Below are 17,868 nucleotides of genomic sequence, written 5' to 3'. Positions count from 1 at the left end.
CGATACATTTTCTTCTGCTTATCCAATTCGGGGTTGAGAGCGTTACATTCCAGCTGTCACAGGCTGAGAGGCGGGTTCAACCTAGGACAGGTAGCCAGTCTGTATTACACTACACAGCCACAATATTACACTTCATGAGACTCAGCCATTCTAGGGCTAAAGCAAAGAGACTGATAACCACTCACCACTCACCATTTTGCATGTTCATCCTGTGTCTGCGTGGGTTTTCTCTGGGTTACCCACACAGTCCAAAGACATGCAGCTGACTGGTGGGGTTAAAAACCAAGCAACAAAAAGTGGTTTTGAAAATGTTTTTTCTGATGTTTCCTGATTAGTAGAGGTAGGTGATGCACAATTTGTGAGCATTTTAAATCCCAGTCCCAGTCCCAGTCTCTGCTATGCTTGAACTTGGACCTCGGGACGACCAGGACCTGCTGAGCAGACTGTGGCAGTGATGTGCGTATGTGTAAAGTAAAGGGGTGCCAACCCTTTTAATACTGGTCTGCATCCCTTCCATGATCATTTAGCATATTAAAATGTTAAAGTTTTCTCCTTAGCACTAAGCAGAGAGGAACCGCTTAGGGTGTTAGTTTTGCAGGTCTTTTAAATTTATGAAGCAACCTGATGGAGAACAACAGATTAGATGCAAGTGATTCAGAATCAGAGTCAGAATCAGAATCGTGTTGATTGGCCAAGTATATGTGCAGACACATACAAGGAATTTGGTTCCGGTAGATGGTGGCTCTCAAGCACAGCAATGTAAATCTCACACACACACACACACACACACACACACACACACACACACACACACACACACACACTAAAGTTCTAAAATTCTTTAATCTGATGAATATAACAACAATCCAGCCAAGAGTTGTTGAGATTTTACTCACAGCTCATGTTTTTAAAACTCATGTTGATTGTAGAGGTCAGGTCAGGAGGCGCCATCTTTTGGGAACGGCAATAAATATACAAATTTTTTCCTTTGCAGACCATTTAACATTTGTGTGTGGAGGGGTATGTATCACTCTAGGCCAACTAACAGATCGCCGTCTACAGAACCATGCTATTGCCGCTGCTACAAATGTTTATTGTAATAGATTTCTTTGATTATTTTTTTTTAAAATACTTTAATAGTCATTTAGGTAATAAGTTGGTGACACGGGCAGAAAAGGAGCATGAATTTTTGTGGGGTTTTGAATCTCCATTGCTCCCTATACCTAACCTTTTTTCTAGAATGGACTGATGCACCAGTCCTCAGTGCGTTTGCTCATGTGTCAGCGGTTGCCACTTGAGGATTCATTATACTGACCTTGTCGGCTTTTCGTCTGTGTTATATTCTAAATCATCCTTATAGTTTATTCACTGTCAGATCCTATAATAAAGATTTGCTCTGAAGATGGATTAACTTTCAATCACTCATCGGGCAGAAGGCCGTTCTTGAGGGCCTTTAAAGGCGTATTTGAAATCAAATTTCGTGAGCTCTCGGCCTGCTGTCATTCCCTTTATTATTATTATCCAAGGTGACTTAAACCTTCTCGAGGTTATTCTGGTATTTTAAGCAATTAGCGGAAGAAGTCACTGCCACGATGTTCAGTGGTGCATATCATGGCATAATATATGAATAGTTTAAACCTTACTCATGTCTACCGTAAATCCTCTCTCCCTGCCTTCCGACATCTCCATGCTTTTCACCAGTGTTAATCAAAATCAATAACTGAAAGCTCTCCGCCTTCCCTCCTGTAACGCATGCTAATTTGCATGTGATGTGTGATTTGCCTAATGCCGTTTTACGTGGGTCTTGTGGCGAGACCGCTTTCTCAACTGTGTTTTCCAAAGTCAAGCAAACTTTACTCTCAGCTTCAAACCGTTAGCTGTTTAAAGTCAGCAATCCCCACGTCCTCCTTCTCAAGCTTCTCTTTAATGTTGTCGTTGAAGTGACAGCTGCAGAACCTGCCGAATTGTCTTGGAGGTCGATACTGTCTCCCTAATGAACAGGTAAACCTCTTAATGACTTAGAGGACTTTAAAAAGCAATTTTACCTCAGGGGCTGTGGAAAATTAACCTATTAACCTGCTGTGACACTTGAAGATCGGCGCAGTGGGTTGCAGTTTCAAAATATGAGGTACTCTGCCTCCTCCTAATGAGTTACAAGTTACAAGACAAATAGTACTGAACGCAACTTTTTGTCCCCTAATAACCTTTTAGAGTTTCCACTTGTTGATGTTTGTAACACACTTAGTGTCTCCCTCCTTTTTTTTCTCTGACCCTCTCTTTCCCTGATTCATTTGGCTCCTCTCTGGCTCCCAGTGTTATCACTTTCTGCCCCTCCTTCTGTCTCTTCCACTCACCATCAGGCAGAAAGAAGGGCTTTTGTTGTTGCCTGAAAAGCCTCTTTCTCCCTCTGTGTGTGTATTCTTGTGGGAACTTTCTCCACAGAACAATGTTCTCAGGTAGAAGACTTTCAGGTCTAATATTCTCTCCTGAACACAACAAAGACCGCCACTCTTTGTTTCATTTGCAGCTCCATTTATACCATTAGGAACACGCTGTTCCCGTCACATTGTTTATACATCGTTAGAAAAATATTACACTTTATGAGACTCATTTTTCATTGTGAACTTGATGTCTTTGGGGGTTAAAACAGGATATTATCCTCTGTTTGAGTGTATGTGTGTGGCTCAGCTTCTATTTGAATCAGACTGCTCTCCATATCAACATTACTTCCTGAAGCGTAGTCTTCACACAAGTTTGAGTATCACAGGCAATAAGTAGGAAAGAGATTAATTTATTGCTTTATTTACTTGGATGTAATTTGAGTCTCTTTTGTGGTACATTTAACAAAATTAACATAAAGTTGCATATATTTCAATTTGTTATAAATCCAAATAAAGATCAGAAAAAAGTGGAAAAAAGACCTTTAAAAAAATTCAAAAACACTGCTACATACTTTGTATTTGTCACCATGTTGTTCACATTGCTCTCCAACTTTTATGTCAGTGTTTTTTGGTTTTGTTTGTCAAGAGTTCAAAGAAGTTCAAACTGAGGTGCTCGCCTCAGGAAACTGTACTGTTCGTAGTGTGAGGTGTACAGTAAGATTGGAGTGTTTGAAGGGGTTTCAAAGATTACAGGTGTCAGCAAGTTTCCGCCTGTTTAACTAAAAAAAAAAAAAAAAAGCAGATACTTGAGCATTAATATTAAGCCAGCAACACTGATAATGCTGTACACCTGCATGAATGTCATTGGCTGTAACAGCACTCAGCTAATGTAAATCTGACTTAGTTTTGTGTCTTAACTAAAGCTGTGCTCCGTTTATCACTTTTATGCTCTCCCTATAACTTGACCCAAACCTGCAGTTTTTAATCTGTGTGCACCTGCAGTTTGTGCTCCTACCTTTGCTTTGTAACGAGTATGATGAAGTGCTAATTGAGCACACTCGTGTAGCATTTTGTTCCACGCTTGTTTTACAGCTGACAGCTCCCGCTAATTGGCATCTTTGCAGCAGTGTTTGTAATCTAGAATAAGACATTCCAGAGTGAAATTAAAGTTTCTTTTTTGCCTTTCTGCTGACCCACACTGAAATATGCTTCAAAAGAGCGAAATCAAAATGAATGTAGAATACATTTGTGTGTTTAATTACATTCTTGTGCACTGCAAATTATCTGTTACCCTGTACGGGGGAAATAAAACTCACTGGAAGTCAAGACACATTTGCTAACCGTCCTCTCTTAGTTGTTTTTTTTAGATAAACTGAAACATGGTAGTCTGATTAGGAACGTTTAACTGCCAACATAGTTAATTAGACATTATCTGTCTCTTTCAGTTTAACGACAAGCTAACAACTACTAAACCCTAAAGAGCAACAATGTGGTTTACTGGAGGTCGTTATTCACCAGGAGGGATGTATGTTTTGGGTTATTTTTGTGTTAAAAGACAAACAGAAGACACAGACTTAGTTTAGCTGCTGACTACTTGAGGTTTTCTTTCAAAATCTTCACATACCTTTCTTTCTTAAAGATTTCTTCCACCTTGACAAGATTCCTGAGATCCAGACGCACAGAAGCAACAAAATACTCAGACCACCGTGTTTCACTGTGGAGACGGTGTTCTTTAGCTCGTACACCTCTTTTTTTCTCCAAACATAAGCAGTATCTCTTTGGCCAAACTAGACTCTAGTTTGGTGTCATCTAACCAAAGCATGCGCTTCCAGTATCCATAATCTTCTCCAGGTTATCCTTTGCATACTATAATATGGCTAAAAGTTGTCTGTTCTGCAGAAGTGGAGTTTTTCTTGCTCTGCAGGCTTGCCGTTCATTCCTCTGCAGGATTTTTCTTCTTTGAGGCAATTCCAGACTCAGCTAAGTCATTCACTCATGTCTTGGCAGTTGTTCTGGGGTCTTCAGACACATCTCTCACTAGTTTTCTTTTCAGTTTTTGAGATCTTTGATTCTTGCCTCTACCAGGCTTGTTCTGCTCTGTGTGGCTCTCTTTGTTGATGATACTTCTCACTCCACTTCTTGACACTAGGAAATGTTGTGATATCTCTGTATATCTATCTCCTGCTTTGTGAGCATCAACAGTTCATTTTCTCAAGTCTACCTCTACAAAGTTAAAGCTACACCAATGGTTTGTGCTATGGTTACATTGACACTGATCATTTTTGTTATTTTCTGAAATTATTCTCTTATTGTGTGCAAATAGAATAGAATTTATACTTTGTAAAGAAAACTAGTGTGTTTAGAAATGCTGAAAATCACCTGCACTGCTAAAAGTGTTTTTAAACAGTGCCTCGTGTGTGTGTGTGTGTGTGTGTGTGTGTGTGTGTGTGTGTGTGTGTCTACATACAAACATCCATCCTTGTACACACATCTTGGTCAAACAATAGAAAGCTAACATCTCTCTTCTCTCTTACCGTCTCTTTGTCAAACAAACACTCTGCTTGGGAGATCAGATATCGTCAGGAGAGCACAGTTTGTGCTGCAAATGAAGTTTTCAGCTTGCGGCCTTCACGTCTGCCGCAGGGAGTGAAGGTATTCTGCTGTCAAGGAGTGAAAAATAAGGCTAAATGCACCTAGATCACACAGTGTGGGGACAAGGCGAAGCAGGAGGAGCTGATAAAGATAGTACACTCAGCTTTCAGCTAAGACACCCGCTGTGACGAGAGGAGGAAGAGCAGGAGAAAAGTGATGAGAAATGTTGTAAAATAGAGAAATTACACTCCCTGCTTTCAGCCAAATGAGAAGGAGAGTGTGTCACTGAAATGCTGCTACTTCATTTAGTAAGTAAACAGATACGAGATACAAGAGATACGGTGGTTTGGGTTTTTTTTATAACGTGCCAGGACTGACAACCAGCCCTCGAACGGCACTAATAAACCATATTACTGGTATGAATATGCAAAAGCTCTTTTAGATCAGCCATCCCGGTTCACTCAGGGGAAGTGTACCTCTCTTGTATGTAGTATAGCTAATGTTCCAGTCTCTTGTTGGACTCTGGGTTCCACAGGCACAGTTGTTATAGACTGTGAACAAAACACAGCTTTTGTCAGAGTGCACCACTTTGTAAGGATTTTAAGGTTTTTAAGGGTTTTAAAAATCTTTTTACACATAACAAAGCAAACATTTTCCCTTGTATGTTAAGGCTAGCTATTCAACTCTTGTACTCTGCAGGTATCTTTTAGACCTCACTCTTCCACCTCCTCGTGAGCACCTTGTTAACAATCAAAAATCTTTGTCTTCCAGGTTGTCTGTACCGGGGTCAGGAGTGTCGGCTGGCGATCCACTATGAGAGGGGCTTCTCTGTGCTGGCTGACCCAAAAGCAGAAGATGGGGAGGACTTTGAGGAGAGAGTAGCTCGCACTACTAGCAAGCCCCAAGTTCTCCTCTCCTACCCCTTTGAAAAACTAAAGATGTCCTCAGATGACGGAGTACGCATGCTGTTCCTCGACTTTGGGGGGAAGGAGGGGGAAATTGTGAGTGGGTTTTTTTTTTGTTTGTTTGTTTTTTTCTTTGGTTCATTTTTTGTGTTTGTAACTTCACATTTAGACACACAAACTGTAACAAAATATGTTCATGCATAAGAATGAGTTTCTTCTAAGCGGTGAACTCTGATAGTGGGTGATTGTATTTTTTGTGCTGTTTTTCAGCTACACCATAGTTTAATAGAAAGACATCATAACGGCACTTCTATAAAGTCTTGTTCTTTGAGTCAGCACAATCTAATAAAAACAATGAGTTTCAGTTTCTAAGGCTGTGAAAGTCAAACGTGCAGCAGCCACAAACTGTCGCCGAAAGGAGGAGTTACTTCAGCAGCCCAGATGTTTCTGCAGATGTTTCCCAGGCCTGTTCAAAATCAACTTTAAACAAACTGACACATAATTTCTTACATTTTCCTGACTATAAACCATACCTGTTAAATTTCTAACCATGATTCAGAAGTGGTGTTTATTTTGGTCAAGGTTTTTAAAAACCTTGTTTTATTGACAGGTGGTTAAGGCACGGGCCAAAATGCTGACTCGGATGTTCCCGAGGAAGTTGCCGTGGATTCCGTGAATCCAAGGGTTCAGTTACAGCTTGATTTTCCAGTAATTCACATTTTAAAAGACACTATGTCCTAAAAAGTGTTTAAGTGGTATAATTATGTCAGCGTTTAGAAATACTGGTGAGTAAAAAGCATCAAGCTTACATTGGTGTGGTCACACACACCTCACAGTAAACAGAATAGGTTCATTCCCACCCTCGGGGGCTTTCGCAAGGCCTTTTGGGAATTAAGGAACGCGAGCTGCACTAGAAGCAAGCGCAACAGGAAGAAGGAATGCGGTACAGCAGAAAGTAAATTACAGCACTTAATCAAAAAATCTGAAATGAAATAAACTTTGCACGCACACTTAGGTCTTTGAAGGTAAGAGCTGAGTTTTCCTTAAAAATAGCCTGTCACTTACTGTAAGAGTTTTAATCTGTTTTACACCACCCAGCAGTTCACTGATTAGATGTCCAGGTGGCTCATGTTTCAGAGGCCAACCTCGAGTAATTCAGGACCAGAAAACAGCCGAGTGTAAACCCAAACCAATGTGTGCATCAGTGTGGTTTAGGTTGGATTTTATGTGAATATTAATGTGCCTATCGAGTACCTTTCCCCAGCCCTTAAAAAGTGTTTACCCAGAGCAACAACATTGCTTTTACATCACTCATAAAGCCATGTCATTTACTGTACGCTGAAAGAGAGAGTGATGGTGAAATAATATAGACTCCCCAGGCTTATGGGATTTAGAAATTGGAAACGGAGGCGTTTATGTCAACGCCTCGATCTGCTGTGACAGTCCACATACAGCTCTGTGTAGAACTTCTGTCGGATACACTAGCGTTTGACTGCTCCGTTTATGCTGATGGCAAATAAGCAAAGACTTTGGCGCTTTGAATCAAAACCCACTGCTGGCTACCTTAGCAGAAACAGCTTTAGTGTCTATAGTGTTTCTGAAATCCCAGCACAGCTATAGGCTTTATAAGAGGAATCCCAAGGCATTTGTGGATGTGGCTGATGGCTCATTAGCTCATCGTTTGAAAAAGGAGATAGCTCGGAGTCTTTTATTTCCACACACTATGTACTGTACTGTGAACTTAGCAGGATCTAAACTTGTCTAATTTTGTTACAGATACACATACAGAAAGTGTGTAATATCAAGCCAAGCTTTATGGTCCAATCACAGTGTAGCTACATGTAGATCTGCTCTGGCTTCACTTGTTTCTGCAGTGTTACAGTTAACCACCTAAACAGTAGTTTTAGTGTGAATTTATAGGTTAAATCTCCCCACTGACCTCAGGAACAGGATATGAGTCATGGTACCGGTGAAATCACCCACTGTTGATTCAGGCTATGAGAGAGCTTTGTTCATAGTGATGTGGTGTTTGCGTGCATACTTGTGTGTGCTTGGCACCAGCTAGGGCCGTCTAATACTTGCCACATGGAGAACCATTTGTGTGCAGTTAGTTAGAGTATATTTTTTTGGTTTTACATGCAGATTCATTTTCTGTTCAGCTTTTTTTTTTTTTTAATATACATAGATCATTGTTTCTCCTTTGTATCCCAGCTGTGTTTTTTAATTTTTAATCCTATTGTTTTTCTTTTCCTTATAAAGCAATTGGACCTCCACTCGTGTCCAAAGCCGATCGTCTTCATCCTCCACTCTTTCCTCTCTGCTAAGATCTCCCGCCTGGGTCTGGTAGCTTGACGGCATCTCCACAAACGGACATCTAAACTTCTTTCAAAGCAGAACTCCACCTTGTCTGTCCGCCTATCTGCAGCCTGCATGCAGTAAAATCACCTCAAACTCCTTCAGTCGGAAACCCGAGCTGAGCGAATGTAGCCTCAATCTGGGAATCAAACTCTGTATGGAGTCTCCAACTCTATGTTTAAGAAAAAAAAATTAAGAAAGAGATCAAAGTGAAAATGTGCTCTTAACAGACTTTCTGTCAGGGCTACATGGACTGAAATGTTGATTGAAGAAACACGGAGGAAAGTTCAGACTGGCCTAGATACAGAAGGATGACATAAGGACATGTGGAAAGGAGAATATCGGGCATTGCTGTCACGTCCGGATTTGGAAGGATTGTCCACGTGTAGCAGGCCTGGGATGAATTCACTTTCCATTCAATCAAAATACCAGGCAAACTGCCTTCCATTTACCAATTAAATAATTTATTTACCATTAGCTCTGAAAGGACATTCTGAATTTCACTTGTCATTTTTCTTCCACAAACACTTTCCACACTGTGGAAAAACTTTGCGCATTTGTCTTTATTAGCGTCCCCTGAGATGTCTCGCTAGCAGCGTCGGCATTCATCATCGGAGCTCGTCGCCACAGTCCGCGGCTCGGATTCCCACAGTGTGACAGCTCATTCTGATTCAAAATGTCACTGTATTCTTTTAACACACTGCACACAATAAGCGTCTGGTGGCTGACAGCGATCTGACAGTTAAATTAGCGTTACATGCATGGAGTTTTACGTTCAGGGCGTAGGGATGCGTTTGATGAAATTATCCCTGATAGATCTACAGCTAAATAAGATATGTAGAGTATTTTGGAAAATCTATTTTGAGCAGATAATTTAAAGCAGCAGTTTAATCTTTTAGGTAAATATGCTCGTTGATGCTCTTGCTGAGAGATGACTGCTATAAGCACTTGCGACCACTTTATTAGGAACTACTAATGCATTTAAATCCAAAAGCTCTGCCAGAACTGAGACCTCTTATGAAGTCGCATTTTCAGTTTCTCTACCTTTTTGAGCCCTTCACGTGTGCCCGTGGGTTGGTACCTTTCAGTACAGTGCTGTCCAACGCACACCCGATGACCTCGCTCAGAAATATAAACTAAAAGTCAGAATGTGGAAACAGCATGACAAATTAAACCCCAAAGATAATGTTTAATGCATGAATTTGCACCACTAACCACAGGTTTCTTACCAATAACTAAATGTTTACTTTCTTCTGCCATCCTCTTCTTTATGTTAATAACTCAGTAAGTAGGATACCATTATTTGAGCCGTTTTCTTGGATTCAAGTGAGTCGTTTTTGCGTTATTTTCCTGAGTAGTATTCCAGCACAGCATGAACAGCTAGCCTGGCTCTGTCTTCCTTGTTTAATCTTTACTCTGCTAGTAAGTTGATGTTGTTATCTTTGGACAGAGTGAGGCTAACTTGGTCCAAAAATAAAGAATTTGCCTGAAAACAGTTAATCTTAAACTTACATAATAAAGTTTATTTGTAACCTCAACATCTGAGGGAAAAATATTTTTCCACAAAATGCCATTGGAGAAAATGTTACCAGTTGCTAAATGGACCTTATGGTAAAAGTGATTTAGTCTGAAAAGACTGCAGCTAAGAACTCGACTGACATGCAAACTCTGTAAAACAATAACTTGATGCTTTCACACAATAAACACATGATATGTGTTAATAAGTCAGCTCTAGAACCTTTGGACAGACCCAGTGTAGGTGCTTCCTCTTTTTACGCTAAGCTGTGGTCTGTGACCTTATGTTTAAATGACTGAGTGAGCCTTCTCATTTAAATCTTTTTAACAAACTGAGTCATACCTCTCATCATTTCAAACGATCTGACTAAGAGCATCCAGTCCGATCAGACGTGATGATGCTGCTTTGCTCCTTTCGTCTTAATTCCAGGGCCGACAATTTCCCAACACACCTCTTTCTTACAAACTGCAACCCGATCAGGAAAATACCTGCCATGTATAATTCTAGTGACTCTCAGTATTCGTATTGAAACTTAAAGTTTGCCCCAAACTTCCCATCACGTATTATTTGTCAAAAAAAGAAAAAACAAGTTGGCTATCATGGTCTTCAATCCTGCTTTAGTCCTGCAGCCGCCACGCAGCTCATTATTCTTTTAGATGTCATGCAGCAGATCAACTGTATGCCGCTCTGTCTCTGACAGGCTGGCTGCCGGCTCTTTTCTCGTGCCTTTAAACATCTGAAGAAAGTAAATATTTGAATTATAAAAGAAGTGAATCAGAGATCACAGGGTGAGCATGAAATAGTGTGACTTCTATGATGGCTGTTAAAAGTGTGGTATTTTTGTGTTTGCATTCCTTATATTATAAACACACTGAAATATTTCCAGTGGTCATTTACACACACACACACATACACACTGTGATTGTAATCCTACTACACTGTAGAAGAAATCTCTGTTGTACTGATAGTAAAAGAGACACTGTAACACCTCGATAATCCAGCACTTACTGATAATGCCAAACGGCGAGATGCTCTTTGACTAAAGGATGCTTTGATATGTAGAATACTCCGATGCCTTCGGCAGCTACTGTACTGTCACTCACCATGAAAAGCTTAGTTTTTAATTCAAACTGTGCACATAAATCATGTATTTAACAACAGCGACATGATGAGTTTGTTTTCATTGTCTTCCTTTGTGATTTACTCGTTGCTCATTAACGCTGAGGACCAATCAACACTACTGCCATGTTAAAATGTAAATTAAATCTGTTGATAATATTGGCTTTCAGTTCATTTTTATTTATGATGTTATGATGGAGCCACTCGAATTGTCTCTTCCTTCAGCTTCGGGCTCAAGCTGAGCACAACCTGTAAATATTTTCTCTGCAGTGCAGCGAAAACCAAGTTTGACTTTAGCAGAGAGTTGGGATGAATAGCAGCGTGCTAAATTACAGTGTATTAGTGGCAGTGTTGGTCAAGTTACTTGAAAAAAGTAATCAGTTACTAATTACTGATTACTTCCCCCAAAAAGTAATCCCGTTACTTTACTGATTACTTATTTTCAAAAGTAATCAATTACTTAGTTACTTAGTTACTTAGTTACTTTTTAAAAACACGATTTACAACCTGAATAGGTGATAAAGCGATAGATCTTTCAGCCCAATTCTACTTTTTCTGCATAATTCATCATACAAAATGTAATCAAATGGAAAAGTCTCTTTTTAAAACTTGTTTTATTAGTTTTAATCTTTTAACTTTATGCATCAAGCAAAAATTAAATTATATGCAACATTCTCTGACTGGAAGAAATTTGTTTAACATTTAAACCTATTTTCTGCACATTCCAGCACATAAAATAAAATATTTTTTTGTGTTTACACTCACTCTTTCAAATAGATGCAAGTAAAACACAGCAGAAAATAAATAAAATCAAAGACTAGCGGTCCTGTTGCTCTATTTTCACCTGTAAAGCAGGACTGGGGTAGGCGGAGGAGGTTTACCCTGGTGCAGGTGTGCTGCAGCGGTCAGTGGAAGAATCCGCGAGTTTCTCTGTGAATTTCACATTACGTCGTAGTACACTCGGTGCTTGCTTGGAAGTTTAGGGGTTTTTTCGCTGTAAAAAGAAGTTTTCTTCCCACGCACAACGGACACTAATGTTTTTGTCACTTTTTATGGAATCAAACTCAAAATAAGGTCAGTACTTCCACGCTTTAAACGCTGCATGCTACACTCTGTCCCGCACTCGATATATTGTCACGAACGTCGCACTCGCTTACGTCACTGTCATGAGACGTTCTCGCAAAAAATCACGGTTTTAGTAACGCAGTAACGCAGCGTTCCTACGTGAAAGTAACGGTAATCTAATTACCGTTTTTGCAATAGTAATCCCTTACATTATTCGTTACTTGAAAAAAGTAATCAGATTACAGTAACGCGTTACAAGTAACGCGTTACTGCCCATCTCTGATTAGTGGCAGATCAGCTTTACTTAGAAAGTGTTTTATTGGCTATTTCAGCAGATAGGATTCATGGAGCAGTTGAGTTGTGTGTTGCACTTAATACGGCCATAACTCTTGACACTGTTTACTTGAATCCTAGGTGATGAGGTAGCATCCTTTCTCTCTTCCTCCTCCACACACACACGCACGCAGCTGGACTGACACGTCGGTGTTTCCGAGGCTGATGTGACCTGAAACAAAGTAATAACTCTCAACATTGTTTACTAGCCGACATCCTTTGCCAGTAAATTTTCCCACCTCTCCAAAGCTCCTTGTGTTTATCTGCGTTCCCCTTCTGTTCGAGCCGATATTGAGCTCAGAAGTCAGACTCTCAGCAGGACACCAAACGTCTGCAGATAGTAACGGTTGCATCATATGAAAGAAAATCACTTCTCCACAGGTCAGCTTTCCCACTGAGACGCGCACAAGGCTGTGTTTGTGGCAAGCTTAATACCTGAAAACGCACACAAACGGACCGACGGTGTTTGTGTTGAAATTTTGTGCACGCACCAAACCACAGAAACGTGAAGGCTTGCGTGTGCCCAGCCTTCTCGCGGAGGGAGAGTGAGAGAATGGACCGTATTGAGTGAGGCTTTCAGCTTTTCATTTTAAGGGCTTGGAAAAGTGCCAAATCAATTAGCAATCAGTCATAAACTGTGTGTCTGTTTGTGTGTGAGAGCTGCCCAAAGTTGTGTTTCTGTACACTCAGTGGCTACCTCTCTCAGCAGCATGCAAACGCATTCCGCTAAACTTGTTTTTGTGTGTGTGTGTTTTTAATGCGTGTGTGGGTGGAGGGGGCGTGAAGGGGCTCTGAATGAATAGCTTTTCTCTTGGCTGAGCCTCTTGTTGCATTCCTCAGCTGTGGCAGGTCCTCACAGGTCCTGCGTTCGCTTACGCGTGCGTGTTTGCATGTATTTGCATTTGGCTGCATGCAAGAGTGTAACCTGCAAATCTGCTGTATGTTTTGTGTGAGTTGGAATCAGAATTGCTGGCGGAACAGAACGGGGCATGTAGGATGAAGAAAAGAAGGCACGCAAAAGGCTAAAGTCAATAATCGACTTATACATTTATGAGGTGAAATCTCTGGATCTCTGGATTGAAACTTAAACTTTTATACGGGTCCTTACTTTAGTAACATAAAAGAAGTAGAGTGAGGCTGAATGGCATGTAATGCTGAAAAGTCATGGTCCAGAGGTACAGACTACGAATGGTGTGATCCAGACAGCAGAATACTTGAATAGACAGTATGTTTCGCTTCGATTCATGGGATGACCTGCAAGAGTTTTGTTTGTGTGTGTGTGATGGACAGGCCCCTTTCTATCATACACACACCCACTTGCACATTCTCTAACTGAACAAACTCAACTAAAATATTTTATTCTTATTTAACTACTATAGTAAAAAAAAGAACAACCCAAGTTTGCAAGTGAAGGTACACTAAATCTGTCATGGTGGCTTCATGAATGTCACAGTGCAGTTTATACTTTGTTGCCTTTAATACAGCATGAGGCTCCAGACAGTCTGTGCCCTTGAATCACTATGCATTTAAGTTGCAGATAACACTTGAAGGTAACCACATTACATTATCACAATGTTAAGTTGATATGACAAATGTGTTTGCAAAGTAATCCTTGTTTACATTAACAGTATGCGTAATGCAAAATTACCATTCATTTAAAGTCATTGTAATATTTTCTCTTTTTTAAAGGTACAGTCAGGCATCTTTTTAGTTTATTTCATAGAAAATTATAATCTTTTACTTAGAAATATACAGTCATTAGTGGGTAATTATGTCTTTCAACAGATTAATGTGTTCTCATAAACAAAAAAAATGCAAAGTGAGCGGGTTTGTGGTTTAGCCACCAAGTCGTCCCATCGTCTTGAATACAGTGGTCAAGATGGAGATCGCTGGTCCACCTAATCATATTTTATGGGTGTGGCTATAGACCGGCCACATACGCGGTACGCTTTCACATGCCGTGGCAAATTTTTATTTGTGAAATAAGGGAAACACAAAAAACTTCTGTTGCTGAAAAATACGACAGAAAGGAACCTGTGACCAGCCTGATAGTTGATAAGACATTCAAGTAGTTCTCTGGTCTACATTAATTTTATAGAAAACAGAGGTGAGTCTGTTTTTTAAACAAGTCGTGATGACCTCATCATTATTATTATTATTATTATTATTATTAATAGACTCCAAAACTTTACTACTTTACTACTACTCTACTTTAAAAACACTTTTCCAGGTGTCCTATAAAACAGCTGGCAGGGCTGATTGTCGTTGCTGCTTTGTCTTTAGAAGCTCCCATAATAAGAGTCATCATGATTCAAAATTTCTAAATGTTTAACAACTTAAAATTTTATGGAAAGTTTCTAACTGGTGATTGGTTTAGTGTTTGTGTGATGCTTCCCTTCAGGCCTCAGTACTGGATTTCAATTGCTATCAAAACTTCAAACTATTTCTAAAAGCAAAGATAAAAATTACAACGTAGATTAAGACATGATGCCACCATAAAACTTACTTGTGTATCTTTGTTTGTAGCACTTGTAATGCACCTCGTAAATCTGTGTCCTGACTATCTCATATGCACTGGGCAGAAATCCTGAGTGCTCTAAAAAAAATGTCTGATTTCTCCATATTTTAGTCATGTTCTCTCTGCAGCAATAAATACTTAATCATTCCAGGATTAAACAGGTGTAAAGTGGCTTTTGATTTAGGCTGAAGAATTGACTACGGTAGTATTTTACAAATTTTTTGTAAGCTATATGCAATAATGTCACAAAGGCTGTCAGGGGAAGGGGATGTATTGAACTGTTGAAGGTGATCCTCAAGTGCGACGTGAAGGATGGGATTGCGCTCAGTGGAATTCTCAATGCTTTCATTACTAAGAAGTACCTCAACAGGAGCTCCTATCTCACATCCTGATGAGTGTGTGTGCGTGATGAGTTATTGAGTCCCTAAGGACATTACTGCTTTGTACATTTGTCAGACTGCATTAGACAACAGTAATAGGGTCAAAATCACATCTGCTGGATGTTTATGTTTTTTTTTAAACCATATGCTGTTAAAATGCCCCAAATAAGTTTCTATATTTCCTTTAACCATAGCACTGGTGGATCATAGGTTTGTTGTCTCCAGGTTTACAAAAAGTAGGAGTTGTAATGCCATACCCAGAAAAGTGAAACTGCATCCATGTCCTAGAGCCAGATCTGAGAGGGGGACTGCTTGGGCTCGGCCTGCACAGTTTACACCAGCAACAATATTGCTTTGCTGCTCCTTAGATCCACGATCCACAGGGACAGACATCGGTACTGGGTGCTGTGTGACCTTGATGCCAGAAAAGGCAGGAACCTGGTCACAGATCAATCTGAGGAATGTTGTATTTTAATGACCATAAAGTGACCAGCAACCCTTCTCTAATCAAAATCTTGACAATATAAGTTTTATTTCTTCTTACTTTCCCTGCTGGCTTTAAAATATCTTTTTTCGGGCTAGTTTCCTACTAAAGTTATATCAGAACTGATAACTCAACGACTCTGAATCTGGTTACTGATGTGCTTTAAATGAGGCAGTGCAAGAATGGCTGTGAGACAAAAGAACACTTTGTAGGCATTGCAAGAGAAGAAAAACTGGGTCATCTCCTCACCCTCTCCCTATTATTATCTGTAAATAGACCAGAGGAGGATGAGTAACCTTCTCAACAACATGCACATCCTGTCCACAAACACAGGAAACCATACCGTCTGTCAGCATCAGACAGATAGAGAGCATGTTTGTGAGGTAATGCTGCTGTGACCCTCTCTCTTAAGGAGGGCTCTTCTTCAAGGTCTGCTACTGCAAAAACATCCGCCTCCATGTAACCTATACACATGCACGCCCTCAACTCATGAAACTATGTACTCCCACTGACTGTACACAACCTTTCACTGTTTTTGGCAGCAAAGGAGAGACACTCCATCTACCCGCCCCCTTTCTCTCCAAGTTCAAATATGATACGCAGTGCAAAGTGCCAGTCTCTGGGAACGTGATGACAAACAAAAAAGGATGTGGGGTGATGAAGGGATGCATGTGAGTGAGACAAAGTAGTGTTTCAGGATGCCACAGCCAAGTGCCCCAGAATGCACACTATCTCTATCGCATGCGCACACACGCACACACGCGCACACGCACTCACACACTGGACGCTCTGTGTTCTCCTCTGTACCATAAACCTGCACAGAAGCACAGGATAAGTGTGTACTTTGCTTTCTTGAGCACTCCAATGGATCCCAAAGGTACAGCACGCTGTCACAAAAATAGAACCAACGGGGGTTTGATGCAGTGATAATCCCGTCTACTTCAAACTACACGTAAACATTGTGTTGTGTCATTATATCATTTTATTCCCAGAGGGCTACTTCAGCTGAACCTGTGCACCTTGTAACAAGATATCCTGTGGACAATCAGGGAACTCAATGATGCACGGGGTGCATGCAAAATCCATGCCAACGACCCAGAGGAGGCATGCCCAGCTCTATTTTGCTCATTTGTCAGTATTATAGTCAAAATGTGTATGTTAACAAGAGGAAGGGGTGCAGGCTCTATAAAAGATAGGAGGGAGGGGGGGGGACATTTGAGCTGAGGCACAGAGGAAACACAGGTACACCTGCAGGCAGAACATTAAAAAGCAAATCATTAAACTCTTTTTGTGACAAAGACAAGACTGAGTGCAGTAATATTTGTCAAAAAAGAGGCTTTGGGAGCAGTTCCTAATCTGGAAATATATATAACTGCTGCGCTTTAAAGCAGCACCAGTGAATATCTTCACATCAGCAATGTAATTAAATCATGATGTGTAATGTAAGTGTTTTGTGTTACAGAGACTTTGGAGCTAGATATTTTCTTCAGGAGACGAACCTAAAAGAAATGCAGATGCTAGTGCACGTCAGCCGAATGCGTTAATATGCAACTATTCGCTAATGGTTTTGCAATATCAGCTTTTCCAGGCTTTTTTTTTTTTTTTTTAAACATTCATAAAGACTTTTTCTTTTTTTTTTAAAAACAGCATCCTACTCCAGCAGGACAATACACTTACGAAAAAAAAAAACAAAAAAACAAGGGGGAGGGGGTGAGTGAACCAAAGCACAGACTCAAAACAAGAGGACACTTTCAGAGGTCTTGTGGAGTCCATGCCCCAGTGCGTCAGGGTTCTTTTGTTAAAACAACACATCATTAGGGAGGCGACTTTGATGTTGACGCTTATTGGTGTAAACTGATCACAGTGACAGACCAACAGCAGCAACAATCCCATTGAAATTTAACCAGAAAATTCACAGTATAAAAACTACATTAAATATTTATAAATACACTTCTGGCTGTAGAATAATGGAGCCGCAATTCATAAAGTCAAAGACGGTCATTCTTAAATTAAACCTCCTTGACCCTCCTCCCTTTTCTTGATGATTTCAGACTTGTTTTCCTTTTAACATAGTCTGTGGCCTTTACTAATGATGATGATAATCCCGCTGAGATAGAAACTGAAAAACTGAGACATAAAACTTGTTTTATGTTTTTTTTAAGTTTCGCCTGATAAAAGGTGCCTGATTGGTTTTAGTCTCAGCGAACATCAATCGGACTC

General features: G+C 40.2%; 1 protein-coding gene across 1 annotated transcript in view; it reads left to right on the top strand.

Moving 5' to 3' along the window:
* The window catches only part of sntb1 (syntrophin, basic 1), a 38,079-nt gene extending 27,052 nt beyond the window's left edge, over positions 1–11,027 (top strand). The window contains exons 7-8 of the mRNA XM_003443700.5: positions 5,745–5,974; positions 8,138–11,027. Coding sequence (XP_003443748.1) covers positions 5,745–5,974; positions 8,138–8,230 — 323 coding nt within the window. The 3' untranslated portion in view covers positions 8,231–11,027. The remainder of the gene's footprint in view (positions 1–5,744; positions 5,975–8,137) is intronic.
* The last annotated feature ends 6,841 nt before the right edge of the window (positions 11,028–17,868 follow it).

Source organism: Oreochromis niloticus, linkage group LG11 (assembly GCF_001858045.2).
Source record: "Oreochromis niloticus isolate F11D_XX linkage group LG11, O_niloticus_UMD_NMBU, whole genome shotgun sequence".
Taxonomy (NCBI): domain Eukaryota; kingdom Metazoa; phylum Chordata; class Actinopteri; order Cichliformes; family Cichlidae; genus Oreochromis; species Oreochromis niloticus.
The sequence above is the reverse complement of the archived record's forward strand: the minus strand, read 5'-3'. Positions and strand labels throughout refer to the sequence as shown.